Here is a 27,633-nt window from a genome sequence, read left to right as displayed (position 1 = left end):
AAAAACTTCAGTCATTTATTGGAAATCTTTTACAGTAGCTGCACCAACAGTAATTTTCTCAACTCTTTATAATCATCAATCTTTACTTATCCCAATAACTCCATCTTCCAGCATTTAAACTTATTAAATGTGTCGTAACGACTGAACATGTTTCGATTTTCATGTAAAGTGTCCAAAACTATCACTTTACAACACAACCAGATCCCCCCTTTCTATATCCTCTCCTTTAGTGAAAAATGTCAAGTGTTACTATCAACTCTTCATTGATTCTTTGAAAATCCCTGAGATGTTCCTAATTACCTCCGACTCTAACTCTGTAACTAACTAATGAAAGAAAATAACTCAAAAACGCTCGCACTCTCTTACCGATATACCAGATACATTGAGATCACTGATATTTACGAGAGAAGCTTCTTTATAGCCCTTGGAATTCTTTACAAAAATGTTCTCGTGATAAATATCCTTGAATCTCGGCAGATTACAAATATTCATGAATAACTCAATGATCTTAGCTTTCAACTTAGCGTTCAACTTTTTATCTTAGCTTTTCAACTCATCTTATTTCCGCACTTTATTTCATAAACAAATGATGAAATTAATCTTCATTCAAATAAAGCGTCTATAATGTCAATCAGATTATGAGAAAGGTTTTTTGTTCCTTGATTTCATTTTTAAGCTATCAACACCCAGTTTGCCACAGATGAACTTCAACGACGATTTTTCACTCGACTAACGATGAAAGTCTGCTTGAGACCCCATTTATAAGATGCAACTTCAATTTTTAATCACGTTGAAACAAAATCTAGAAAAATTATAAAAAACGGATAATCTATTGACCATGGTAAACGTCCTACACAAAATTCAAACAGCTGCCATCATTTTGTAATGAAACCCCTAAATCGAAGTTAGGAAATCCATAATACAAAGAATTAACGATACCTCAAGATACCCAACGAACAGAACAATTACCAGAAAAACTTCTATCAGAAACATCAGAGCCCTTAATCCCCAAATTATCAAGCTAGCAGCGAAAGCTATTCTGCCTCATGGAAGTAACGAAAGCGAAGAATACATCTCTCATGTAATGCCTGTAAATTTCGTCGTCGTCTGGCTCCCACTCATCATCATCATCATCGTCGTCGTCATGTCTACAATTGGCATGACTGAACGAACAGCCCGCACAGTGGTAGTGTGGCTGTGGCTTGTTTGCCTTGTGATTCTTCATGATGATCCTGTAAGCCTGAGTAATTTCCTTGAACTTCTTCTCATGCATCTTCAGCTCCTCATGAGTGGCAGTAGCATGACGATCAGGATGATGAAGAAGAGCCTGCTGCCTATAGGCCTTCTTGATGTCCTCCTGGGACGCATTACGAGACACTCCGATGATCTTGTAGTAGTCCTTTTTGACAGTAGCCAGCTTCTGCTTAGCTTCATCAAGAAGTTTCCTGCAGTCCTTGTCATCATCGAGCTTGCAGGCCCTCGTCAGATCCTTGACAGCTTCTTCCCACTCCTTGAGGTCCATGTAGCAACGTCCCCTCCTCATCAAAGCCTTCATATACATGGGGTCAATCCCCAGAGCCTTCGAGCACTCTTCAATCGTCTTTCGAAGACTCCCCAACTTGTAATAAGCGAGAGCCATGTTGTAGTGCAGCTTCTTCTTCATCCCAGTGTTCTTAGGATCCACTGCCATAGCCTCTGCATAAAACTTTAATGCTTCATCGTAGTCCCTGTTCTTGACAGCGTCGTTTCCAGCTTTCTTCTTGTCTGCCAATTTCTTAGCCTTCTTGTACAGTGAAACCAGCTTCTTGTGGTCTGGAACAAGACGAAGAGTCTCTCTGAGGTAGTCAACAGCCCTGTCCACGTCTGATTGATAAATGCAGAGACCTAAGATGTATTTGGCCTCGATGTTCGATGACTCCACGAGAAGCACATCTTTGGCTGCTGCCTCAGCATCTTTGTACCTTCCCAAGAGTGCCAGGTATTCACCCTTGCGGAGTTTGAAGGGGATGGACTTGTTACAAGTGGCGAGACACTTGTTGATCTCCAATAAAGCTTTCTTATACTGCTTGGATGCGACTGCTTCAGTCTCGTTTTCGAGATGCTTTTGGACTTCTTTCAGCTTCTTACGCTGGGGGGCCAGGATCTCGTTGCTGGGATCAACTTCTGAGAGCTTCGTGAGGGCTGTCTCTGCTACCATTGTCTTCCCGAGGGATACGGCACATTTCACGAGACGAGTGTGGGCCTTGATGTGCTTGGGATCAATCTCGATGGTCTTTCTTGCATCGATCAGGGCATGCTCGTACTGCTCCATCATCATGTAGCAGGCTGATCTGTTGCTGTAATGGTTTGCATTTGTTGGGCAGAGTTCTGTGGATTGTGAAAAATTTAATATGAATTAGAATGTAAAGTCGTAAAAATGAATGGAATTGGGGATTTGTATGGATTTCTTTCAACGTTTGACGTGAAATTTGAATGAAAAATATTTAATCTGTTTTGTTGATTCGATAAATGATTAAATGTTGATAAGATGTAGGCGACCGAAAATATCTGCATTAATTGATTAGCAGGGCAAATCACTCATATACGATGTGAGATGATGTAATGATACTGATTTTTTTCAATTCATCACAAGTCCTGGATTCGTCATTGTTGAGGAGCATGAAATGATAAAGTAATCTCAGTTTTTTCATCTATTGAACAAATTTCACAACCCAATTCAATTACGGAATGGCATTGCTTCCCAGTCGAGATCAGTTTTTTTGTGATATATGGACATTTCCGCACACATGAATTCATGATTTGGTAGAAAATTTTCAGGAGTGTGACTTTGAATTTAAGGGGGAAAAAATGAGATTTGAAATTTTACTAAAAATTCAATGAAACTCAAATTTTTTTAGCAGCACGAGTATTTTATTTCTTCGCAATATCCGTAAAAGACGTTTGACGAACATGCAGTGTTCGTAAAACGACGTTTAACACAGGACAGGGTGATGAAAAGGTGTCACGACTACCTTTTCGAAAGTTATTTAACTTTGCAAAAATAACTTCAAAAAAAGAACTTCTGAAAAAATAATTTCAACCATTATCAATTTCTACAAAATTGATTGAGACAATATGCACAAACGGATGAGCCAATGTGGGATTGTTAACATCCCCTAAAAAAGTCCCTAGGATTGATGAGGAAAATTCCATTATTGATGATAAATTCTGTTGATTTGTGGGAGAAAAAAAGTTGCAAATTCATTGAGCATTGAGAATGCTTCGGTATTTGATAAAATGAAAATAATTTTGTGTGAATCATTTTTTCCCGAAAATATTTTTTTTGAAGTTATTTTTCCGAAGTTATTTTTGCGAAGTTATTTAGTTGTGGGGCCGATGAAAATATCCTCCACAAACAGGTATTTTTTCATTGAATTACATTTTACTGCACCTTTATACAGTAAAATTTTCCACGATTTTCTACGTCATCGTTATTCAACTGTTCTCTCCGTATATAAATGAAATGTAGAAGTAATTTTTTTTTTTATATTTACCAATGAGTTTTGTGTACTTTGCAAGGGCCTGCTTGAATTTTCCCTGCTTATAAAGCCCATTAGCCTCTTCCTTCATGGCCTCACTGAAAGGATAAGTATGATCACGATTAAAAATCTATTCATCATTCAATTTATTGCTCATGAACCCCAGTACTGTGTATTTCCCATTAATTGAATTGTTCAATTCAATAACGTAAAGAAATCGTCAAGACAGCCGATTTTATCATCTGATCAACGATATGACAATTTCATTTTGTAAATGATTATCTTCTTTGGAAACGAATCTGTTTCAATCGATTTCAATCGAATATGGATCATTGTTTCCAGGAATTGTTATCGGCCATTATTTCAACCAGAAAAAAAGACAAAAAAAACACTTCGTGGAGTAGAACATGTTTTATCCATTAAAGTAGTATAAACATAATTTGAATTATAAATATTAAAATCTGTAATAAATTTTAAACGCGAGTTAAGATGAATAGAAACATTCTGGTGGAGTTTATGCTTAATTGATTGTCTACTATTATTAATAATAATTCATCTAGGTGTGAAAAAATAACAGTCTTATGAGAAAATGAAATCTTCAAGATAGGAAGAAGATTAAAATCTAATAACAATCTCGGAACATCAGAAAAAAAAATGAAAATTCTATGCCCAATATGAAAATTATCATCAATGTCGAACTTTTGTCATGAATAATTTGCTTTTGCGTGCCCTAAATAGCGTGCTATGCCAACATACCCTAGTCAAACGAGAGACTATTCTTTAAAAAAATAAATGAAGAAATAATTTTATGGATTAATTTCTTACATGCATCAAAGTTAGAATTTATGAGAAAAATTATCAATGATGAATTATTTTTATTTTTGGGTTTTTTAATTTATTTTTCTTCGTTACACTCAACGAGTATTAATGAACTCAACTGGTGTTCATTCATACTACTTTAATTGATTAAAACAAATTATTTGGTCGTGAAATGATGAAACAGGATGATAAGCCAATTCTACTTTAGCATAAGTTTTTGAAAACATCTCGGAATTCAAGGGAAATAGTAAAATTGTTAAGGATATCCAAGTACTTTAGCTTTTCTGCAGTGAAATGCTTTTCTATTTTTGTAGTCGAACATCAGAGCTTTCATTCGAACCCCATTTGACCTTAAGTTTCCGGATATTTTACAATTATTTTATTATTTAAACTTCGACAGATCTGAATTGGAATGTCGATATTGAACCGTTAAAAAACATTTTAAAAATCTGAAAAAATCGAAAGTTTACTTTTAGAGGAAGATTGATGAAATGATTGAAAAATTTCAATTTTTTAAAATTACGAGCATTTATAAACAATTTATAAGTAATCAATTAATAAGTACTTACTTATTATTACTATCTTGTTACTTATTACTCATTAACTTAACTTGTACTTGTTACTTATTATTTATAAGTAATCAATTTTGCGCTAGAAAAATCATTTGTTCGAAATCGTAACAAATTGATTCATATCTACAATTTTACCAGAAATCTATTTTATGCTTAAAAAAATTGGGTTTCTGAAAGTTCAAACAATTTAAATTTGTGTATAAACAATGATGTAATGAGGCTGAATATTCATAATTTAAAAAAAAAATTCACCCCATTTAATTGATAAATTTAATGATTTAATGGTTTAATCCATAGTTAGCCTAGTCTGTACCAAACTGTAAAAGATACGTGGGCACCCTCAAGTCCTAATTGCTTTATGAGTGTCTTTTAGGACACAGAGAGTGCTACAAAAAAGATCCGCGAATGAATGGCGCTATCTCCTCTAGATTCAGAGATACTAGACATAACTTGATCTCGACATTAGTGGAATGTCCCAATTTTCTTCTCATTCTCGAGCCATTTTCGAGCGTGCAAATGAGACCATCCTAAATACATCCTCAGAAAATACATTTCATAATTTTTTTTGCTCGATTATCCTTCCATTCTAATTAAAAAAATCAAATAACAAAATCAGAGAATTCCAGCGGAGGAATTTACATAAAAATTATCTCGAATCAAATAAGTTGTACAGAGAAAGCAAATTCTATCGATTTTAAAATATTCAAAATATTTTCTATTCAGGATTTTAGCTGACACAAAAAACGCGCAAAAAAACTGCAGATTATCTGAATTAGGAATTTTTCCGATGGGGCAAAATGATCATTCCTGTCTTTTCTTTCAACGTTCATCACTCAGAAATAAATTTATCAATCAAGGAAAAAATAATCATCAGTCATGTGCCCTTTTTGTCCCAGTTGCTTCTAGAATCAGCGAAAAACTAGTATAGGGGAGGGTAGGGTAAAATGGACACTTTAGACTTTTTAAAAATTATTCATAACTCAGAAACAAATGTATCAGTAGAGCTCAGTTTAAACTCATCACAAAGGGAAAGAATTGTTCTTTGTACTGAAAAAAAAAAATTAAATTTCATCAACACATTTCAACCCATCACTAACATTTTAAAAAAAGTCAAAAGTGTCCATTTTACCCCAACCTCGTCTATAGAATTTTCGACAAAAGTCGAAATAGAATGACATTTTCCAGTGAATGGGCTAGGTTTTTTTCTGAAATTTCTCCGCATGAGGGTGACGTCAGGGGAGGACCGATTGGACACGAAATACGTCATATTCAATTGAAATGTCACGGCCTATAATAATAATGATAATAATAATAATAATCAATTTGTTGATCTAGGGACCAAAGAAATTTTTTTTGTATCACGAGTTTGATAAACAAGTAATTTTTATTTGTTTTGTAATTTCTTTCCAAGCCCTGAAGAAGCTAAAATATTTAGTGAAATGTCGCATCTATGACAAATTAACGAACATTGGTTTTTTGCATTCCTCAAAATTTTCTCTTGATCCCTAATGAATAATAATAATAATAATAATAATAATAATAATAATAATAATAATTGAAATGTCAGGATGAAAAAACAAATCGTTCCGAGAAAGAAAAAAATATAAAAATGGAAACTAAACTCACTCGTCCTTGAAACTCGTCTTCTGACTCTCTGTGTGGCCCCTCTGTTTGTCCTTGAAATTCTGTTTGTTGTTATTATTAGCCTCCCCATTGTGCCTACTGAAGTTGAAATCACTCCTGTTCTCCTTAGAATCACTCTTACTAGATCTCTTTGCCTTTTTAATCTTCTTTACTGAATTACTATTCGACTTGTTTCCATCATTCTGCTTCAGAGAGTCCTCTTCGCCGGTGAAACGGCAAACACGAGCAAAATGTCCGATCTGACCGCACTTGAGGCAAATCTTCCCAGTAGCTTTGCAACCGTGTCCATTTTTCCACGTTAAACCACAATCTTGACAAGTCGTCAACATATTCTTGGCCTGCTGGTAATTGTTTTCAGTTGAATTAGCGTCTGGTCGATCTCTGTCCATGAAAATGTCGTCTGAGTCAAGGTCACCGTCGGCCCTCCCGCGACGTTGTCCTCCGTACATTTTTCTTTGGATTTTTCTTTTGTTTTTTACGAATTTATCCTCACATTAAAAACAATCACTAAAGGTCGTATTTTGTTAACAGCTTCAATGATTCTTCAACACTAGAAACTTTACGTGGGATTGAAGGGGATGCTTCGGGATCTACCCGACTGACGGTTTGTGACGATTCCCAACGAAGTGATTCGAATTTTTTCGTTGTCCGCGAGGCAAACGGGTGAAGCGCTGAGCGACTGGGGTGGGGTTAGGCGGGCGAAAGAGGGGCAGTCAGTGGTAAGCGCTCGGTGCCATTTTGTGGTGGAGAGAGTGTGTTCGTCGCGGCGGTGCGACAGAGATGAGTGACGCGAATAGTTTTTGTTAAGGAATTCGACATCTTCTAATAAAACAAGGGTATTTAAATTTTCTTTCTAATTAAGGGTATCTCAAAATTCATGTAAAAAACCGTCTGAAATCTCACGTTTTCCGTCTCTTGACAGCTGTATAAATGGTATGATAGGGATGGTTGGGGTAAAACGGACACAGTTGACTTTTTTTTAAATGTTAACGAGGGGTTGAAATGTTGATAAAATTTAATTTTTTTTTTTCAGTACAAAGAACAATTCTTTCCCTTTGTGACGAAACTAAACTGAGCTCAATTGATAAATTTGTTTCTGAATTATGAATCATTTTTAAACAGTCTAAAGTGTTCATTTTACCCCACCCTCCGCTACATAAAAAAATTCAAATGACATGGAGTAGTTCACACTGGAAGAGAAATAAAATGCTTTGCAAGCTCCGTGAGACTTAGAAATGGATGTGAACAACAAAGCTTTCACAGGTATTTTAAGATACTTTAGTCTTCACGCGAATTTGGAGACACACTGAGAAAAAAAATTATTTTTGTCAAACATTCATTTACTTCAGAGAAATATTTATTTTTTCAATACCGTATTTCTCTAGTCGAGTCATTCCCAGGAAATTCTCATTAGGTTTCAATTATGACACCTATATTAATTGCTCTAGAAGATGATCATGTTAGTTAGGGGAAGGTAGGGTAAAACGGACACGTTTGACTTTTTTTAAAAATATTCATGACGTGTTGAATTGTTCGTGAAATGGAATAATTTATTTTTCAATTAAAAAACAATGATTCCTCTTTGTGGTGAGCTTAGACTGAGCTCAATTGATAAATCTGTTTCTGAGTTATGAATATTTTTAAAAAAGTCAAAAGTGTCCATTTTACCCTACCCTCCCCTATAACTTTGAGTGAACTCCCTCATTAATTATAAACATTGAAAAATTAATCGAAGTTCTTCCCCGTAGAAAATAAGGAATTTAGGAAAAATGAATAATCAATGCGTCATGTCTAGAGCATGACGCATGTAGTCATCCTCTACAGTAACATGGACTCGCCTGGAAGTGACTCGATTGAAGATGCGATTTTTAAAAAATAAATGCATATTTTAATAATTATAAAATAAATGAATATTTGGTAAAAATATTTTTTTTCTCAGTGTACCCTTGTTTTAAAAAGAAAATTGAAATACCCTTGTTTTATTAGATGTCGAATTGTGGAATAATTATGGAGTGAATTGGGAGCGAGTGATGGGTACAATTGTTCAAGAATTGAGGAAAGGGAATGAGGGCGGTTCAGGATAACTTTTAGTGTTTTAAAGGTGCGAGGGGTGAGTATGAAAATAAATTAAAGCATGTCCCTGCTAGATAGCACGTTTTTCGTAGGATTGTCCCCATGGTTTTTTTAGATGTTTATAATACTCCCCAGCTTAGCATTGTTATAAGGTGAATGTCGGAGTGCCTGACTCTGTTCCTGTAACCGAAATTTTTGGAACTTTCAGCGTATTCCCAGAGTTGCAGAATTTATTATTTGGCACTACATATTGACAGTTTATTCAGAGAAACAAATTGACACGCTCAAAATAATCCTTCTTCGCCATTAAAAGATATAATGTTCTATTTATACGTTCAGATACTGAGTTTAAGCGTTCGGCTAAACATTCACCTTACATGAGCTCCTAATGAGATTTGTTCTCAAATTGATAAATCACTTACTACGAGCCTCCAAGAATAAAAATAAAAATAGAGGACAATGGGAAAAAATATGCTGAATCCAATGGCCAAGGGGAAAACTAAATAATCGGTATATTCAAATCATTAAACCCCCTGCAATGCCATGCTAGCACCTAGATCAAGTGCATATTATTCCTTTTATTTCCGGATCTTAGAATCAGCTAACATACACTGTTAAAAATTTTCCACTGAAATTTTCGGGAAGAGTCTGGGAAATTTCTAACAAGTAACATTTCTACTGAAATTTCAAGTAATTTTGTCATTGAAAATTCATAATTTCATGGAAAAATCCGTAAGAACTGCAAATTTCAGTTTAATGATTCCGGGGAAATTGATGAAAAATCACGAAAATTCAGAGAAATCTCTCCTTAAATTCCCGATTCCTCTGAATTTTCAAGGAGTTTCTTCATAAACTCTTGAAGATTCCAAGAGTTTTTAAGGAATTCTCTGAAAATTTAAGGGAATTCGGCAGTGAATATTCTTTATCACTTGAAAATCCATGTAAATTGGGGAAACCTTAAATTTAATACCTTTTCTCCTAAAATCGAAATCAAGGTCTTGTTCCGAAGAATTCAGAATTGCCGAATTTTTTTAACAGTGTAACTCTTTACTTTATCAATTTACAGTCAGAGATTGTAAAACTGCCACTTTGTATTCGTTGGATATTTTGGACAAATCTTATCTACAATCCCAGCTTTATTTACTTTATCATATTTCATTATCGAATGTTATGTTTTTATCTTCCACTTCTTTGTTGGGCTTCACGGAATCCCCCTCCCCCTCTTGGGGCTATAGCTGCACGCTTCGGAGTATCGCGCAACGGAGGTGCTTTGTACCGCTCACCTTCAGTTTTAGTTTACGTATAAAAACACTCTGGCTCGTCAAAACAAATCAACAGCAACGTTGTACAACGTTTTTATATTTTTGTTACTCGATCCCTTGTTTACTTTGGAAACACATTATTCCAGGGAAACCCTAAAAAAAACCTTGCACATCAATCTCGACATGTTTTGTTTTTAATCACACGCTGCATACGGGAACAATTCAATTAATTAATTTAGAAAATTTTCAATGGTTGAAACAATAATTTCCTGAAATTAAAACAAGTTAAGGTGAATGTCCCAGTAGCTGAACGTACAAATGGAACATGGTAACTTTCGATGGACAAAAATTTTGAGTGTCAATTTGTCCCTCCCAATAGACTGCAAAAATGTGACAGCAAATGATAAATTGCAGGACTCAGGAAATACATGGAATGTTAGAAACAAAGTGCGGCTACTGGTACATTCCTCGTATAGACAAGTTTTCGATGCAGTATTTTCTTACATACAATGTTACATAAAATGTCAATCAATAAGTCAATCAATAAATTGGCAATATGATTCCGAATGATCATTTGACCGGTCCTTTTGTTCTATGGAATACAATTTATCGTTTTATATTACTTTGTTGCATTGAATCATATTTTTGAAGAACGTGCTTGGAAAATTCCCATTTCGTTTACAGATTTTCGTGCACAAAGTGGTACTTTTCGTAACTTTTAGGGTAGGAAACGAAAAGGGACTTTTCGTTTACGGGATTCATTTTTCGTTTACAACAGCTGACTTTCTAACAGGGTTGAGCATCTGTCGATAACCGCAGTTTTCTGCATGATATTGAAAAAAACTCTAATTAACGTAATAAATGTAAAAAATGTAAAAAACTAGCAGGAGTTATCTTTTATCGTAAACCGTGAGGCTTCGCAAAGATTATACCTCACAAGAGTGATAAATCACGAGGGTCATACCGTGTAAGGGATGAATTTTACAAGAGTCAATCTCATTATTTATTGATCTCTATTAAATTCATGGCGTCATCATCTTGTGTTTCGACATTAACTTGTCTCATTCAACATTCTTAAATGACAAAACTAATTCAATTGTCTTTGGTAGCTTTGTTGAACTCTTCAGAACAAAATGGTTCTTTTCAGATCCAACTGGGCGTTTCCCGGGCGACAAATAATAAAGCGGAAAATCCAATAAAGTTCAATTGATAATGAGATTGACTTTCTCACAACGGAGATGACTTGTGACATTGGTCTTTTACAACATTTGATCCTCGTGAAATTTACTCTTTACGAGGTATGAAGTCATGTTTTTGTGTTTCTTAAAATGGCGCGAATCGTGGATTTCAATTATACGAGTCAGGAAATGGTTTTATCGCCGTGTAGCATACAATATTTTATGTCTCTGGGCCCGAAAACCGCGATTCAATTGAGGAAATCGATGTTAGAATCGCGGTTTCACAGTCCTAGGGACATAAAATGATATTTTATGCCTCAAGTACCGAGAACCGCGTTCTAACCGAACAAAGCGAAATTAAAATTCGCAGTTTATCTGTCCTCGGGCCACAATATACTATTTTTTATGTGTCCAATACTGGGTCTTTGTTACGCGGAATAAAATAAAACATTCTAGTATAATCGAAAATTGCAAGCTTTTCGAAGGAATGTAAAAAATGTAAAAAACCCGTCGAGGTAATTTACGTAAATTACGTCGGTAAAAAACGGTGTAATTTACCAACGTAATTTACACGCCCAACCCTGGGTTCAATACCTATCAATACGCTGAGCGGCCAGCCGGTTCCACGACGGATAAACGGAGATCTTCGTTTTCATGTCCTTGAGCCTATATCGACTATGTTGTTGATAATTTTGCTAATAATTCATGATAAAATAATGGAAAACAATACCATGCAGAATTTGTCAATTACCTATTCATGTCAGACATGAATAATTTTGGAAAACATCAATTTTAAAGGGCCTTCTTTATGAAGGTCAAAATTTTCGGGAAATTGCCTTTTGACATTTTTCCAGTGTTTCACTGATTTCGAATAAAATGAGTCAGTAATAAAATCAATAACGGAATGCTTGATTTTTCAACCCGAAGAAAAAATCAATAGAAAAGTGAAAAAAAATGGGTAAAAAATAACGGGGGACTGCAAGAAAATTGCAGATTATGCGGTGGGCTACTTTTCCCGAAAACCGCTCAAATTTGACTGTTTGCTTGTAAAAAATTAAATTTCAATTTAAAAATCCTAAAAAATTGATTTCACATAGAAAATCTCTCGAATTAGTTACATTGTATAATACTTAATTTTTGTATTTTTTCTCGGCGCAACAACATTTCCTAAAATTATAGTAAAAACGAATTGATAAAATGTTTGGAAATGTGACAGCAAATGTAGATAAATATTTCAATGTTTTGGGGCAAAATCCTGATTACCGGTTGCCGTAAACAAGCCATCATTGGAATATTTTATGATTTTCAGTGGTCCAGAGTGGTCCATGTGCCCTCTATTGTTTTTTTTTCACTTCAAGAGAATTCGGACCATAAAATAAACCCTCAAGATGAAAATTCTCCGACAATCTTTCTCCACACATCTGTTCGCCACCATTCAATTTTCCTGCATGTCTCACTTTTCTTTTGCCTCCACATTTGGCAGAAAGGAAATGCCACATCTTCGGCCCGTCCAATCCTTTTATTGCTTTAATCCCCAACCCGAAATTTCGAACATTTCTCCTGAGCACATTTTATGACCGTCTTTTACAGCACGTAAAAACCCAAGACAATTCACCCTTAGAAAAAAACAAAACCGGTCCGGTACACGTGTAGACCTTCTGCCTGGACACTTTTCTCCATCGAATGTACCCTTTGGTCCTTACAGTGAAGCGCCACCTTTCCTTCCCACCACTTTTCTGATTTTACCAATCAGGGATGGTCCTGTAGGGCCCATTTCTGGATAATAGGGAGATCCCCTTCCCTTCTCCATGGGCCCGTTCGCAAGTAATCCCCACCAATCAGAAATGCTCTCTGGGCAAGCTCAGGAGTAAGTCTCACCAATGAGAGATGTCCGTGTAAATGCGAATCCAGAACCATTTTGGAACATAGTTTTGCCTTAAGACCACTGTCGAAAAAAATGTGGAAAAATGTGAAACTCTATGGACGATTTTTCATTTTTTCATTATCACTTCATGGACTCATAATTTTCAGAAGAGAGACATTGAATACAATTTAGGGGAAAACATCATTCAGCGAGAAGGGGGGGGGCACACCGCTTTTTTAAAGTACCACGAGTTTTTGATCGCAAATTTCGGCAAATTTCAATTTCTTCTTTATATAATAAAAAGTGTAGGCATGAAACATCATGAAATTTTCATTTTTCAATAACATTCATTTTTATTTAACGGAAGGAATTGAGTAATTTCAAGTTGAATACTGTTGATTTTACGGAACATCATATTAAATACATAAAAAAATTCGTTGAAAAATATCGATAATTGTAGGACTAGTAGGATTTTTAGGAGCCGAAGAAATGGAAAATTGCAAATTTTCCATAAGATTCGATGGATATTTTCATCACGGAAAGCACACCGAATAATCAAATTACAACAAATCTGGAATAATTATTTTCAGAATTGTTCGACTTCATAAGCTAATCTCGCTTTAAAAAATGGAATAGACCGATGTAGGAAGAGACAGGGAGGGAGGGGACAAATTTTGAATCCCTCATTTCCGTTATAATTGACTTTTATGAGAAATATATGCTTCGAATTTTTTTTTGCTTTTCCTATCGATAATCGTTATATTTTTATTTAATTTTTTTTCCAAGTTCGTACATAAAAAATAACAAAAACAATAAAAATTGAAAAAACGGAGAATCTACTCGGAAGCATATGGCTAATTTGTTAGCCACAAAAACTATATTCATTTATAAAAAAAACTATTATCTACTTGTTGAGATGGTGTCTGTGTTTTTTAATAAATTTTTTTTTCTCGAAATTTTTTATAGGGTGTATCAACTGTCATGAATTTTTTACTGAATGTAGACTTTAATAAGCTATCTATTGCCACCAATTAAAGTTCAATTTCTCATAAAGTTTCGAAAATTTTAGTGTTTTTTAAAAATTTGATTTTTCAATTATCACTCAATGAATCATCATTAGAACAAATTTATTCATGGTTAAAAATTGCTGCATTCGCTGCATTCAGCCGTTTGTTAATGGGTTTTTTTTAAATATATATTTTCATGGTTAATGGAAAAATCGTCAGCAATACCAATCAAATTATGGTTTAAAAATTTTGTTTCTATGATTTCCCAATCCAATTAAAAGATGATAGTAATAACATAATTACTTATCGAGTTCCATGATATAGCGTTGTATATTCTGTGCCAGTCTATCGTATTTAATGCTTAAATCTCGGCTACACCGTAATTAAACACCGGTCAATCTCCGTTTAACCACTGACTAATTTTCGATCAAATCGCAATAGAGAACTAGCATGAATTTTTTTCAATTTTCTAATCTCAAGTTTGGCACCTGAATAATTCATTTTTTGTTCACAAACGTTTGAAATGTTGCTCATTAATGCATTTAATTGTTAAACGTTGAGGATTTAAAACGCCTTGAAGTATCTAATGACGTCACACAGACGGTCGCGGGCTAGACCAATCACAAAATGACTCGAGCCGCCTTTACCCAATCTTGAGGTGCATCTTGGCCAATGGAAGACAGCTCTCCAATCTCTTCTTTTTCGACCAATGAAGCATTACCTGACCGTCTTCGTGACGTCATGACCGAAAAATTGGCCTTGAAAACGACTGATTTTTAATGAATTATCATAAGACATCTAGGCAATATTTCTCCATAATTTTTGCCGCTTAGCTATACATATGTTACGAGAAATATGTGAACAGGAGAACTAGAAAAAAATGACCTTCACGCAAGTTCTCTATTGCAAGTAAAGATGAATATCTCACTCAAAAATAAGTTCTAAACCAGAAACGCCTAAATCAGAGATTATTGTAAGTAAAAATGAATATTCCACTCCAAGATATTCAAAAACCGTAGAAACACGTTTATTGTCTCAAATAACTCTACATCACCCAACAAAACGTAAAAAGATTCAACACATAATATTGAAGTCTCAAATCACAAACATTTGTTGATTAAAACCACCACATACTAATGAACTTCTCTCTCCATCCACAATCACATCTTTTATCGAGTCAATGAAAACAGACTGAAATGTCAATGGCATTACCCGTTCATATTGCAGAAGCATTCTGGATTATTAGGATCTAGTACCCTTTAAAAACACTCTCCACAGTACGATCGTCAATATTTCCCACGCCCGTTGCAAGGTCTACCCCCTACCTACGTACGAGGACGATGCACTGGCACGTCAGGATCCGTCTCTTCTTCACTGGGATTACCGCTGGGATTTTTCCAATTCTCCTGAGGTTTCCATTTATCTCAATTGTTATTGCAACCTGCGGATGACGACTGGGATCCACTCTTATCCGCACCACCAGCTGATGATTTCTGTCTGTCATTATTTGTAGCACCTGATGGAGCCTGAGGATTCGATTTATTATTAGGATCTGTAGAAGACTGCTGTCCATTCGAACTAATATTGGGACCTTTCGATGAAGTTTGAGGTTTATTGGGGTTTTTATTTGTGCCACTAGCTGAAGACTGCTGTCCACCACAGTTATGAGAATTCTCTGCTGATGGCTTTGGTCCACTGGAATTATTCGGATTTCCAGATGGAGGTTGTTGGCCATTCGATGGAGATCCTCCTCCATTACAATCGTTAGCTCCCTTTGACGCCTTAGGTCGATGTGAATTGTTATTACTTGACGACCGCTTTGACTTTCCACCGTTCTGCTGTCTCCCTTCCATCAACAACCTGTAAGCTCTCGTGATCTCTTTACACTTTCTCTCATGGAAGTCCTGCTCCCCTTCTGATGCATTAACATGACGATCAGGATGATGCACTTTGGTCAGCTCCTTATACGCTCTGTTGATCTCCTGTGTAGATGCGCCCTGCGCAACCCCCAGGGTCCCATGAAAGTCGTCCTTAGCAGCTTCCAAGAGTCTTCGAGCTTTCTTCAGCATTTTTAGGGCCTCGGATGATGACTCGATCATCAAGGCCACTTCCAGGCATTCGATGGCTCTGTGATATTGCTTTTGATCCAAGTAACACTGTGCACGACGCATGAGGGCCTTCAGGTGATTGGGCTTGAGGTTGAGGACCTTCTCACACTCCGACAGGCATCGGTTGATGTTCCCCAGCTTGTAGGAGGTCTCGGCCATGTTGAATAACAGTGTGACCTTCATTACTTTGTTCAGTCCACCTTTCGTAATCATATTATTGTAGAGATCGTAGGCTCTGGAGAAGTGTTGAGATTTGTACGCGATGTTTGCCGCAGTTTTCTTGTCGAGAAAGTCTTTGGCTCGCTGTGGAAGAGGTAAAGTTACAGACATTGGTTTATTGAAGGAATCGAACAGTTCGTTTGGAGATTGCAGAGTAGTGGACTGGTAAAGCCCGCGGCTGAATTCAAAAGACATTGACTTATTACTGTGTGAATGTCTTCGAAGGCAAGAGATTGAGAATTCAATAATCAATGATAAATATTACTGTGCAAATTCCCTTGATCTATCATTGAGTAAAAGTATTACTGTCCTAAAAGTATCACTGTCCAAATTCCCTTGATCTATTATTGAGTAAATTCATTAAGTATGGAATTGAATATCTTTAATGGTTTTTGACATTTTTGTAACAAAGGGCGTAATCAAATTCTACTGGATTTCTATTGAACTGAAATTGAAAATTTTATTAGTTTTCAGCCAATTCTATTGAAGAATTTCGCAGCTTTACGGCCCGTTTTCCTATAGAAAACGTCTAATCGAAATTATTTTATAGAAAAAACCTGTAGAATTTCATCTTTCTATCGATTTTCTATTGATTCTCTTTCTATAAGAATTCTTCGACATGAATTTTCAAAGTTTTTTTCCACTCTATTTTTCTCCTCTTTTCATGAAAAAAAGAAAAAAAATAAACAATAAAACTTGGAAAATTTGAGCTAATGAATTTCTTTAACAAATATCTTAATAGAATAAATTGTATAGAAAAATCTAATTCTAGAGATTTTTTCTATAGAATATTTCAAATTGGATATTTCTATTGAAAAAACGCAGATATGCCGCAAAATCTTCCACTAGAATCAGCCAAAACTAATAAAAAGTTCAATGGAAAGTCAGTAGAATTTTTTACCGAATTTGCTAGGTTTTTCTATGAATTTTTTTTGTACGTGATATCTTAACATTTCTCTCTCAATCTATTAGTTCTTCAGTTATAAGCAACTCCCATGAAATTCCACCTTTACGGCCCGTTTTTAAATAGAAAATATCCAATCGAAATTATTTTATAGAAAAAATCTGTAGAATTTTATCTTTATATCAATTTTCTATTGATTCTTTTTTCTGTAATAATTCCTTGACATGAATTTTCTAAGTTTTTTCCACTCTATTTTTATCTTTTCATGATAAAAAATAAAAAAAACAAACAGGAAAACATCTTCTCAACTACGAAATAGCATTTTGCGTCACTAGGTCGAAAGGAACTTTTCTGGTGAATATGAGTTTGCTGCTCGAACTGTAGGTGAGGGATGCAATCATATGAGTTAGAAAGGTTTTTTTGTCAGCCATGCGATGAAAGGTATTTTTTGTCATGACGGGTGAAGCGCTGCCTTACGATTGAAATGACAAAAATGTCTTCATATTCTATGCTAACACCATCAGAATATGAAAGAGACGTACTGAATGGTTACCTGGTAAAATTCCTGGTCGTTATCACACGCTGGATTCAGTCTGAAGGCCTCATCAAAGTGGTGAACTGATTTTTCAAGATCTGTTTCATAGAAACACCTTCCCAGAGCGTAATGAGCATCGCTGATTTTCGAATCTTGTGTCAATATGTCACTGTAAATGTTTAAAAATACCATCGAATTAAGACACACGAAATAATTTCATGGAAAACCTAGTGAATTCGCTAGAAAATTCTATTGAATTTATTTTGATTATTTTTCTCACTCAGATTTCAGCCAATCAGAGCGCAGTATTTGAGGCTGTCAGTTTTATTTCGGGAATTTCTAAAAAATTTCCGACGGAAATTCACTAGTAGCTTTTCAAATGCTTCTCATCTTTCAACGCATTTCACGTTTAATATTCTGTGTGACGGATAAACAAAAAAGTGGGTTGTAAATGTATGGCTACGTAAATGTATCCGGATGCTGTTCACTGCACTCTGCTTGGCCGAAATCCGAGTGGAAAAATAATTTCGAATATTATAATAGAAAATGTTTCATCGAGAATATTTTATGCAAATAATCAATCGATTTTGCTCTTTCTATAGACCTTATTCTAAAGAGATATTTTCTATAAAAATTTCTGTACATAATTTTTTACTATTGTTTCCAATACATTTTTCTTTCTGCCCTTAGAAAATTGAAGCAAAAAACTTGGAAAAACGTGCAGAAAGATTAGAATCTATTAATTTTTTCTACCAAGTACTTTATATTTTATGGTTCTAGCAACAAACATCCTCCGGAAAAATTTCAATAGCAGTCCAATAGAATTTTCAATCAACTTTTTTTGTGCACACGATTGATGTATTAAAATTAACGATGGGACTGATGTATTTTTTCAATTATTTTGTAATGAGTGAATCTGGTAGGAACCATCAAAGATCCATTTGACAAGAGAATTCTTTTGAAATGTTCTCTTGACAATTGATCCTAATATTGCTCTGGACTCATACAATCATTCGACTTTTTTCATCATTTGCCCACTGAATGTTGTCAAAGCCGATTTCTTAATCAGTAGAATTCCACAAAAATTACTTTGCAAGTGTCTCTGCCTCGCTGAAGTTACAAATTTTGGCTAAATATTTCGCTTTCTTTGCTTTGTACTCTAAAAATCGTGGACATATCCCCAGTGATTTCTCAAGGTGTTCTAGGGCCTGAAAAAATAGGAGATTCAACAGATGGAGTCTTGATTATAACAAATGTGGAATTCATTTTTTATCAAATTGATAGGAACCTGCTCGTAATCCTTAGCATTGACCGCTGCACATTCATTCTTCAGGTGCCCAATCAACTCTCTTTTCTTTTGAGCCTGGAACTGAAGCACTTCATTACTTGGATCGATCTCCTCTAATTTTGCTACGCTGGTGTCCATGTCTATGAATTCGTGGAGTTTGAGGGCACATCTTATCACTCGACAATGTCCCTAGACAAAAGAAATCGTCAATTGAAAGAAAACGGCAAAAAGCTCAAACTAAGTTTCCACAGAGTCGGGAACTGATGTAGGGGAGAGTGAAACTTTCGTGATTCACTTCGATTCTTGATATCTTCGTTTATGAACAAAAATATTGGGATCTCAAGGCAATGACAAACGTTCCACTTTGTCCCGCCTCTTGACAAATATATCGATGCAAGTTAATTATTATGCGAATATCTCCGAGAGGCAGAAACGTAGGAAGTTTCATGGAAGGGACATTTTCAAAATGCAGTTCATATCATTAGTTCCAAAAGCTACTTGGAAAATAATCTGCAAAAAAATTTGGAATCATCTAATGCTTTTCAATTATTCAATAACTCATTCATGTGACCATCGAAAACAATGGGAACATCAAATGGAAACTTTGAAAATTTATTAACCCCCGATCACTCGCTCAATGAGCGTGGCGCCGTCCGTTTTCTTTCTTTTATATTTTAGCGTGTTTCTCGATGCTGAAAAATTATGAAAAAATTAGAGTTCCTAGTTCAATCCTTTTATTAAGCGTTGGCGTTGTCCGTTTTTTTCTGAAGATTTTTTTTTAGCTAAAAAAAGAGAAGAAACGTCGAATGGACAGAAACGCAGCGCCGTGCCGCCCGGTGCGAGTGAGTACCTGTCGATCCCTCGAGCGACAGTGTTGCTACATTCACTGCCACACTTGAAATGCGCGCATAGCGGTAAGCGCCAAGGTGGCAACAGCGCGCTCGATTTAACCTCTCACGTACGGCGCGTTAACTCCGTTATTGAATAAACAATAACTTGAAAACAGTCGAACGAAAAAAATTGAAATAAAATGCATTGGCTGTATTGAGCTTCGAAATAAATTCCTAGAGAATTTCCTAATTTTTGACAGAATTTTCAATGTTTGCCGACACTTGATTGCCGAAATCTTCGAACATGATAAATTGATTTATAACAAACAAATTATTCAACAAATCGAAATTTAACTTTTGCCATTCCATAGAAGGATCATTGAAGTATTTTCAGTGAAAATTTCAAAATTTTTGAGGGAATTTTTGTCGATAAACGAGATGATTTAATATGATTGAATTGGTTGGATGCTAAATTTTCATCTACAACTTTTGTTCATAGAAAAAAATATTATAAATGCATTGAAAAAAAAAATCTAATAGTTCACTACAGAGACAATTGCATTGCCTTTCCCAATATCTTTTCCGAATATCAATGTCTCTTAGAATTCGAGAAAATGATCTTTTACTGTTGACGGAAAGGGTCGATACCATGCCGATAGAATAGGTTTATGGGTCAATGCATGGTATCGACGCCGTACGTGACGGGTTAAGGGTATTATGGCGGGGTCCATAGCTGGAAAAAAAAGCAGAGAATTCAATGAAAATTGCTGAACAGATTATTCGATCCATTTGAAAGCCGCGTGGAAAATGTCAAGATCCCTACTTAAACAATAATAATGGGGATAAATTTTGGAGTTGCTACTTTTACACGCGGTTGACTGGGGCATCGGTTTTCCTACGGTATTGATCTATCGATAACGTAGGAAATTTAATAAAATTACCGATGCCCCATTCAACTGCGTGTATAAGTAGCAACTTCAAAAATTATTCCCATTATTATTGTTTAAGTAGGGGTCTTGACATTTTGCACACGGCTTTCAAATGGATCGAATAATCTGTTCAGCAATTTTCATTGAATTCTCTGCTTTTTTTTCCAGCTATGGACCCGCCATAATACCCTTAACCCAGTGATGTTGCGCTAACCGTGCGACGGATTAAGGCTGGCGGGCCGAGCGCGAGTGATCGAGGGTTAATGAACACGATAAATACCTTAATAAACGTGGGGCACAATCGAACAGCTTCTTTAGCATCATTCAGAGCTTTAAGATAATCTTCCAGCATCATATAGCATGCAGCTCGGTTTCCATAATAAATTGCTTCCTTTGGACACATGTCTAAAGAGAAAAATTGAGGAAATAGAATTCGATATCACAATTAAAAAAGTTGCACAGGCCGAAAAAATGATGAAAAACGTACCAATAAGAATCGTGTACTTTTTACTTGCCAAATCGTATTTCTTTTCATTGTACAATTTCGTAGCCTCTCGTTTGATTTTCTCCCCGGGTCTGGATAAAAAAAAAACAGAATGAAGAAGGATGGATAATAGAGAAATTTCAACGGAATGAATGAAGACAGACATTTGAGAGAAATTTGAACTGAAATAATGAATTTGAGGTACAATGGAATGTACGTTCTTCAACTCGTCAACAAATTTACATAATTGAGAAGGGAATTGATCAATTCAGCCGAACAAAATACGAAAGATACCTCAATAGAATGAATTGTTTCGGGAAAATTCAGTTCTATTGATTCTTTTTATGGCATATTTTTTTGAAATTTTCTATCCCAAAAAAAACGTACAGAATTTTTTTTTGAAAAATTAAAAAAAATTTAAAAATGAATATATGAGCTAGATTTTAATCAATGGTAATTGATAAGGCTCAACAATACCTACATTTGGGGCGAGGGGGGGGGGGGAGATTCAATTCCATCGACTCATTAGCGACCAATCGATGAAAACTTTGTTTACATACGTACGCACATACATACATAGTCTAACAATTGCATTTTCGGACTTTTTGGATCATAATGGGTCGATATAATACGACAAATCCAAAACTTAAATTTGACCGATTACAATGCTTCGATTCGGAATCAAAAATTATACCGAGTAGAATAATTATTATTATTCGATATTTATTATTATTATTATTATTCGATTTGATTAAACACTCAATGAGTTTAACATAAAAAAAAATGAAGTACCCATTTTGCCCCACTCCTCCCTAATGTTTTTTCGTCTCTAAGATCAACCATCGAATGAGAAAAATCAGTTAATAGAACAATAATAATGAAAATGAACTCACGAAATGTTCGTGGCCCCATCACCAGCAGGATTTTTTTCATTGTCTGGTTGAGTTGATATCTTGCAAGGACGACCTGGTCCTTTTGTTGCAGTGGAATTGATTCGTTCGTTATTGGAGTCCTCAGATTGCTTTGTATGGCTCCTCCGCTTCATCGGATGGCAGGATGTCGCACTTCTCTTCATGCTTATTTATTTTTGTTTTCCCTCCAAAAGTGAACGAATTGATGAGTCTATTTTGAGATTTTCGAATTCTTGAGACGGTGTAGAAAATTTTTAAGACTACAGAATTGTTAATCACCTCTAATTATGTACTTGACTGTTACTTGTCAACTAGGTGAACGTTTTGTTGATGAAACTGAGTTTCTCATGCATTTTTCAGGGGTTAAGACACTGGGGGAACACAATTTGGTTAATCATAATCATCGATTACGATTTACGGTTCAGTTCCGGGAAATGCCGAAAACATTGCACAGCAATTAATTAGAGAACTCTGTTTACGTTGAGGACGCGAAACTGGATACAGCTGAGTGTTCTCAGGTGGCTCAGCCTTCTGGCTCTCCTCCTGAATATGAGAGGCGCGGAAGGCACGAGAGTCCAGAGAGTGACCTTGAGGGCTGACAGGCCCTCTCGTGGAGGATGTTGGTGTTAAAAAACGGCGGGAATGCCTTTGAAAAGTTACTGGTGAGGGTATATTACTGCTGTTACGCATGATTGGGATCCCTTAATTTTTCGACACATGCGATGTTTTAGGTTTAGATTAAACTTTCCATGTTTTGGATCAAACATATGATGTTTTGGATAATATATGCAAAACAGGTTTCCGAATGGATCCTAATTTAAATTCAATGAATAATGTCCTCAGATGGTATTATCAATTTAATAAAATAGTATATTACGCAACAAGTGCGTAATGGGTTTTTTGGCCCGTGGGAAGTTGTAAAACGAGCCGAAGGTGAGTTTTACAATCCCACGAGTCAAAGAACACCATTACGCACGAGTTTCGTATACTATTTTATGTCATAGGGCCCAGAATCCGCGATTCTACCGAGCGAAGCGAGGTTAGAATCGCGTGATTCTTGGCACCTATGGCATAAAATTCATTCTATGATGATCATTCGTGAATGCATCTTTCGATATATATATCACACATAATCTAACAGAGCGAAGCGATGTTAGAATCGCGGTTTATCGGACCTAATGACATGAAAAAAGATTCAATTCCGTCCGTTCATTAGCGAACAATTGAAGGAAAACTTTACCGCACACATACATACATAAACACGTACGGACATGGTCTAAAATAGTATATTATGTCATCAGGCGATAAAAGTATTATCTGGCGAGTGTGGCATTATAATCCGAGTCGAAGGCGAGGATTATAATCACATTCGCCAGATAATGTTTTTATCGCTGTGTGACATACGATATTTTATGTCGTTGGACCTGAAAACCGCGATGTAACCGAGCGAAGCGAGGCAACGCTTCATCGTTCTCACAAGAGACGTTTAAATTGACCGCGCTACCCCCACCCGATCGGTACTTGGGATGTTGCTGCTCGTTTGGGCTGCGTGCGCAGAAATTTCATTTTTCAGTACTTTTTTCGCTATTATTAACAAACAATGCTGCTAGGCGACAATCTTTTTCACTCAAAAAATCATTGATCACATGTTCTAAGTGTGTCTAAAGTTTCATGAATTTGGCTGCATTTTTTCTTTGGCTTTTGCAGTTTTTTTTGTGATTTCCATAAGATCACGGGATAAATGACCACTTTTTCAAAAATTCATAATAAATTAACCATGCTTCCCAGCAATCTGAAACTTTACACACGCTTTTCCATCATTTGAAGAATACGTTAAAAAAAAGAAAAAATGGCTGCTTTTTTTCTAACCTTCCGGTTTCGCCCGATTATGCTTAAGTTCACTGAGGTTAACCAGTATACGAAAACCGCCATAAGAAATTAGAAAATCAAAGAATTATGGTTTGACGTACCTTTGGAGTCTTTAAATTCTAACTTTTATCAATTCTTTTCATAATTTTATCTTCTTAGGACTCGAACAATTTGTTACACGTATAATCTCAATTTTACACTGCGATCTGCAGTCATACCTAAAGTCTATCAAAGTAGCACATAATTCTCCAGACTGGAATGGAATTCAGGCGAATCGACGCAATGGATGCTATTCAATGATGCAGTATTGGTTCTGACAGACTATGTCAGTAACCGAGACCAGTTTCCATTGGGTTTCAGTCTCTCCATTCCGTAGCAGAAAGCGGGCTTCCGCATGAATCAATGATTATTATTGATTATGCACAGGAAAAACAAATGAATTTCACACACCTTTTGTAGACACTTTTCAGACACTAAAAAAAATCTGAATAGAATGAAAATTAGTCTAAATTTCAGGCGAACAGGTGTCTAAACATCTCAAGTCATGTTTGAAATTCAGACAAATTTTCATTTTATTCAAACGTTTTTTAGTACCTAAAAAATGTCTACAAAAGGTGTGTGAAATTCAGACATTCATTTTTGCTGTGTTGAGGCTTCAGTGGTAGTTTTTGCAAGAGATCATTGGCATTGTGGACTGAGTGAATTAGGGACATATCTGGGGGATTCCCCGTGCTCATTCCCGCGCTCTCTGATATTACTTTTGAAATATCCCCTGTGGATTAGGATTAATATGTCTTGATGTAATTTATATTCAACTTTTTATCAATAGACTACGCAAGTCTATCTCGCATACAACGAATCTATAAAACTATAGGCGACTGCAAAAATTTACGACAGTAATTGTAATAATAAATTGAAAAAAAATAATCCTGCGGTAACTTTACTTCAGGAGTGCCCGTTGATAATTCATTCACCTAAGAGACAAGTGATTTTAGATTATGTCAAAGATCTGCTCTGACTGATGTTCTTTATGGCAACATTTCTCCAATTTTAATAATGCAAGAAGCTTTTTGCCTCTCAAAGGCCAACAGAGATTAATTCTAAAACACATCTGGTTTCACCAAACATATCACGAAAGTAGTTATGGATCCTCAGCTTTTCTGCATTTTTTACAATACAAAATATTCGATAGAGAAAATGAGTGGAATTCTATTTTTCTATAAAACTTTTTTTATTCAGATAGGACAAATCAATAGCGAAGTGGTAAAACGATTTAAGTCGATTTTGACTATTGATCATTTTTCAATGGATATCTCGGAATCTAAGGTAGATACCAAAATTTTTGTCAAAACCTCTTTTGTAGAGCAAATGAAGAGCTACCAAAAAGGTCTGTTTGAAATGCAGCAATCAGTTAAACGGTCGGTCTACCGATTATCCTCGAGCACTATCGGGAACCTTCGGGTGGAGCGGTCAGGGGATCGCGAAACCCCCAAAAAATAGTTGAACTCTAGCCATTGAGTAGATCGCACGCATATTCAATTTAAATACTTTCGTTCTGTACATCACCATTCTGTTGATTAAATTCAGTTGTTTAAATTCAGTGACGCACCAAATTAAATTGTAAAAACAATTGTCAGTGAAATCGGACTATCAACAGTGAAATTATATTACCAAAGACGTGTATTTTAATAGTTAATTACGTGGGTTGATTCCACAATAAATGGTGATTTTTTAAACCGGCTAATAGTGATTTTTCCAAAATCTCCCTCCACATTTTCATCCCACATCCATTCTAAAACTAGTCATTCTCCAAACAAGGTCTTTACGAAAATTTTGTTATCTCCCTTCGATTCGGAGATATTCCTCAAAAACTTAGCTGAGAGCTAAGTCAACTTGAACCGTTTTACCGATTCGCTACTGAAATAAATGGAGGAAAAATAAATAAATGGAGTCGAATCAAAGCTGAAAATTTATATCGAGAAGTTTCTATAGAAAATATCTCAATAGATGATGGGAGCCGACAAATCATTCATACGAACATCCTCATCAGAATTTGTGTCATTTTCTATACATATTGATTGTGCACTTTGTTTCTTCTCGTTATGAAAATGATCAGTTTGCACATGTACGCGCTGATAATTATTACTTGTACTCGCTTGCGGCGATTGTCTGGTAAGAAACCTGTCATGGCCCTCGTAGCGTACTTTTTTCACCTTAGGCATATTCAATGGCTCTTGATGTCGATCTTTTACAGCACGATCATCTGTATCTGAAAAGGATTCAACTAATATGATGGAGGGTGGTGATTTTCCAAGTCTCAACCGTTTTTTCGATCTCAATTGAGAATTAGCATCATCCCCGACCTTTGCTAAATTGGCGTCTTCATTAGAAGCAATCTTCCGCGTACTCTTGTCATCTCTGTTGACTTTACCCACTTTTAGTTTTTGAAGGGATTGGTTCATTTCACTTGGAAGTTGAGATAAAAGTAGGGAGTATTTTGCTGGATCAGTGGCGACTGCCAATACCTCATCACTGTTCAAGTCGATAATCATATCTGGTGGGTCTTTCTTCTGTGAGTCATAAACTACTCTCTTGATCGTAGAATTTTCATTCTTTTGTTGGAAAAGTTTCAATCTCCCTCGAGACTTGGTAGTTGTAGGGAGGTGAGGTAGTTCATCACATCCAACAGGGTTCATAGCTTTACTCGTGGTGTTGGTTCTCTTGCAATTTCCACGATTAATCCAATCACTCTTTCGTGAAACATGTTGGGATTTTTGTGGTTCGTCCCAGGATGTATTCTGCTTAGCAGCATTGGGGTCTTTTTTATAATTTGTTTTCAATTCCTCGGACGATTCATGGTTCATGATACGACAAGTTGCAGTGATAGCTGGTTGTTGAAAAAAAGTGTAACTCTCTTGTGAGATCTAGGCTGTTGTCAATTTCACATTTATTTTATTTTTATATGGTTCAATCTTCTTTGGTCTATTCTTGATTTGTGTTTCTGTAACGAAATGAATGGGCATTGTTTTATCGAGAACTAGGATAATTTATTGCAAAACGATTTCGTTAGAAACAATTTAAAGAGCAATCGTATTAAATCTGGTTATTCATGAGAATATTTTGATAGTGAAGTAGTAACATAGAATCCATCAAGTTTAGCATCTTTGTTTACTCATGAAATGATGTATAATTGATTGTCAATGATCTATCAATGATTGTTTTTAAGAAAAAATGCCAATGAATTTATCTACGAAAGCGTAAGGTAAAATCGACACTTTTGATTGTTTTTTAAATGTTTATGACTTCTGAGCGAATTTATCGATAGTTGGAATCAACGTTCACCCGGCTAAAAAATTCGATTTTGGCGAAAATCCACTTGCCCCGGAAAACCCGAAAATCTGACCCTTTGGCTGGGGCCAAAAAAAACGGTTTCTCAGTTTTCATTTTTTCCACATACTTTTGACAATTCTGACTAGCCCGGCTCTTAAATAGTTGGAATCAACGTTCACCTGGCTAAAAAATTCGATTTTGGCGAAAAACCCAAGAACTGACACTTTGACCCTTGTGACCCTTGGACTTACTTTCCCCCCGGAAAAATCCAAGATCCGACACTTTGGCC

The 27,633-nt window shown here is 35.7% G+C and overlaps 4 protein-coding genes across 7 annotated transcripts in view; 1 reads left to right on the top strand and 3 right to left on the bottom strand.

Moving 5' to 3' along the window:
• Positions 1-7,227, bottom strand: LOC107041668 (dnaJ homolog subfamily C member 7). The gene is made up of 3 exons (XM_015262313.1): positions 6,536-7,227; positions 3,534-3,616; positions 1-2,367 (listed from the first exon to the last, which is right to left on the bottom strand). The coding sequence occupies exons 1-3, from the start codon at positions 7,000-7,002 to the stop codon at positions 1,022-1,024; spliced, it is 1,896 nt and encodes a 631-aa protein (XP_015117799.1). The 5' UTR covers positions 7,003-7,227; the 3' UTR covers positions 1-1,021.
• Positions 7,228-7,300: 73 nt separating this feature from the next.
• LOC107041708 overlaps positions 7,301-27,633 on the top strand; it is a 69,545-nt gene continuing 49,212 nt past the window's right edge. Inside the window, exons 1-2 of one of the 3 annotated variants that reach the window (XM_015262394.1) lie at positions 7,301-7,389; positions 8,540-8,663. The gene's annotated coding sequence lies outside the window, so the exon portion shown is untranslated. The remainder of the gene's footprint in view (positions 7,390-8,539; positions 8,664-27,633) is intronic. The other 2 variants (XM_015262395.1, XM_015262392.1) reach the window with 2 other exon arrangements.
• Positions 14,941-22,668, bottom strand: LOC107041707 (dnaJ homolog subfamily C member 7). Of its 2 annotated transcripts, XM_015262389.1 has the most exons (8): positions 22,425-22,668; positions 22,128-22,356; positions 21,238-21,326; positions 21,031-21,155; positions 18,992-19,180; positions 18,793-18,911; positions 17,722-17,872; positions 14,941-16,348 (listed from the first exon to the last, which is right to left on the bottom strand). In XM_015262389.1, exons 2-8 carry the CDS (start codon positions 22,307-22,309, stop codon positions 15,362-15,364), a joined length of 1,842 nt encoding a protein of 613 aa, XP_015117875.1. In that variant the 5' UTR covers positions 22,310-22,356; positions 22,425-22,668; the 3' UTR covers positions 14,941-15,361. The 2 variants fall into 2 exon arrangements, with proteins under 2 accessions (XP_015117875.1, XP_015117876.1); XM_015262390.1 differs by having other exon boundaries at positions 22,128-22,668.
• Positions 26,015-27,633, bottom strand: part of LOC107041654 — a 15,574-nt gene continuing 13,955 nt past the window's right edge. Inside the window, exon 6 of the mRNA XM_015262294.1 lies at positions 26,015-26,938. Within this exon, the coding sequence (XP_015117780.1) occupies positions 26,015-26,938 (924 nt within the window). The remainder of the gene's footprint in view (positions 26,939-27,633) is intronic.

The sequence above is a fragment of the Diachasma alloeum genome, unplaced genomic scaffold (assembly GCF_001412515.2).
Source record: "Diachasma alloeum isolate Michigan unplaced genomic scaffold, Dall2.0 Dall_scaffold_00371, whole genome shotgun sequence".
NCBI classification, from domain to species: Eukaryota; Metazoa; Arthropoda; class Insecta; order Hymenoptera; family Braconidae; genus Diachasma; species Diachasma alloeum.
This window is presented reverse-complemented; position numbering and strand designations above follow the sequence as displayed.

What these genes read in the sequence shown, in the direction of transcription:
- LOC107041707 (XM_015262390.1), bottom strand. Translation starts at nt 22,309, where the DNA reads ATGAAGAGAAGTGCGACATCCTGCCATCCGATGAAGCGGAGGAGCCAT. An exon ending in TGTGCCCCACGTTTATTAAG is followed by an intron (nt 19,181 to 21,030) that starts GTATTTATCGTG and finishes TCTTTTGTCTAG; the next exon opens with GGACATTGTCGAGTGATAAG. An exon ending in ATGCTAAGGATTACGAGCAG is followed by an intron (nt 18,912 to 18,991) that starts GTTCCTATCAAT and finishes CTATTTTTTCAG; the next exon opens with GCCCTAGAACACCTTGAGAA.
- LOC107041668 (XM_015262313.1), bottom strand. Translation starts at nt 7,002, where the DNA reads ATGTACGGAGGACAACGTCGCGGGAGGGCCGACGGTGACCTTGACTCA. An exon ending in AAGACGAGTTTCAAGGACGA is followed by an intron (nt 3,617 to 6,535) that starts GTGAGTTTAGTT and finishes TTATCCTTTCAG; the next exon opens with TGAGGCCATGAAGGAAGAGG. An exon ending in AAAGTACACAAAACTCATTG is followed by an intron (nt 2,368 to 3,533) that starts GTAAATATAAAA and finishes CACAATCCACAG; the next exon opens with AACTCTGCCCAACAAATGCA.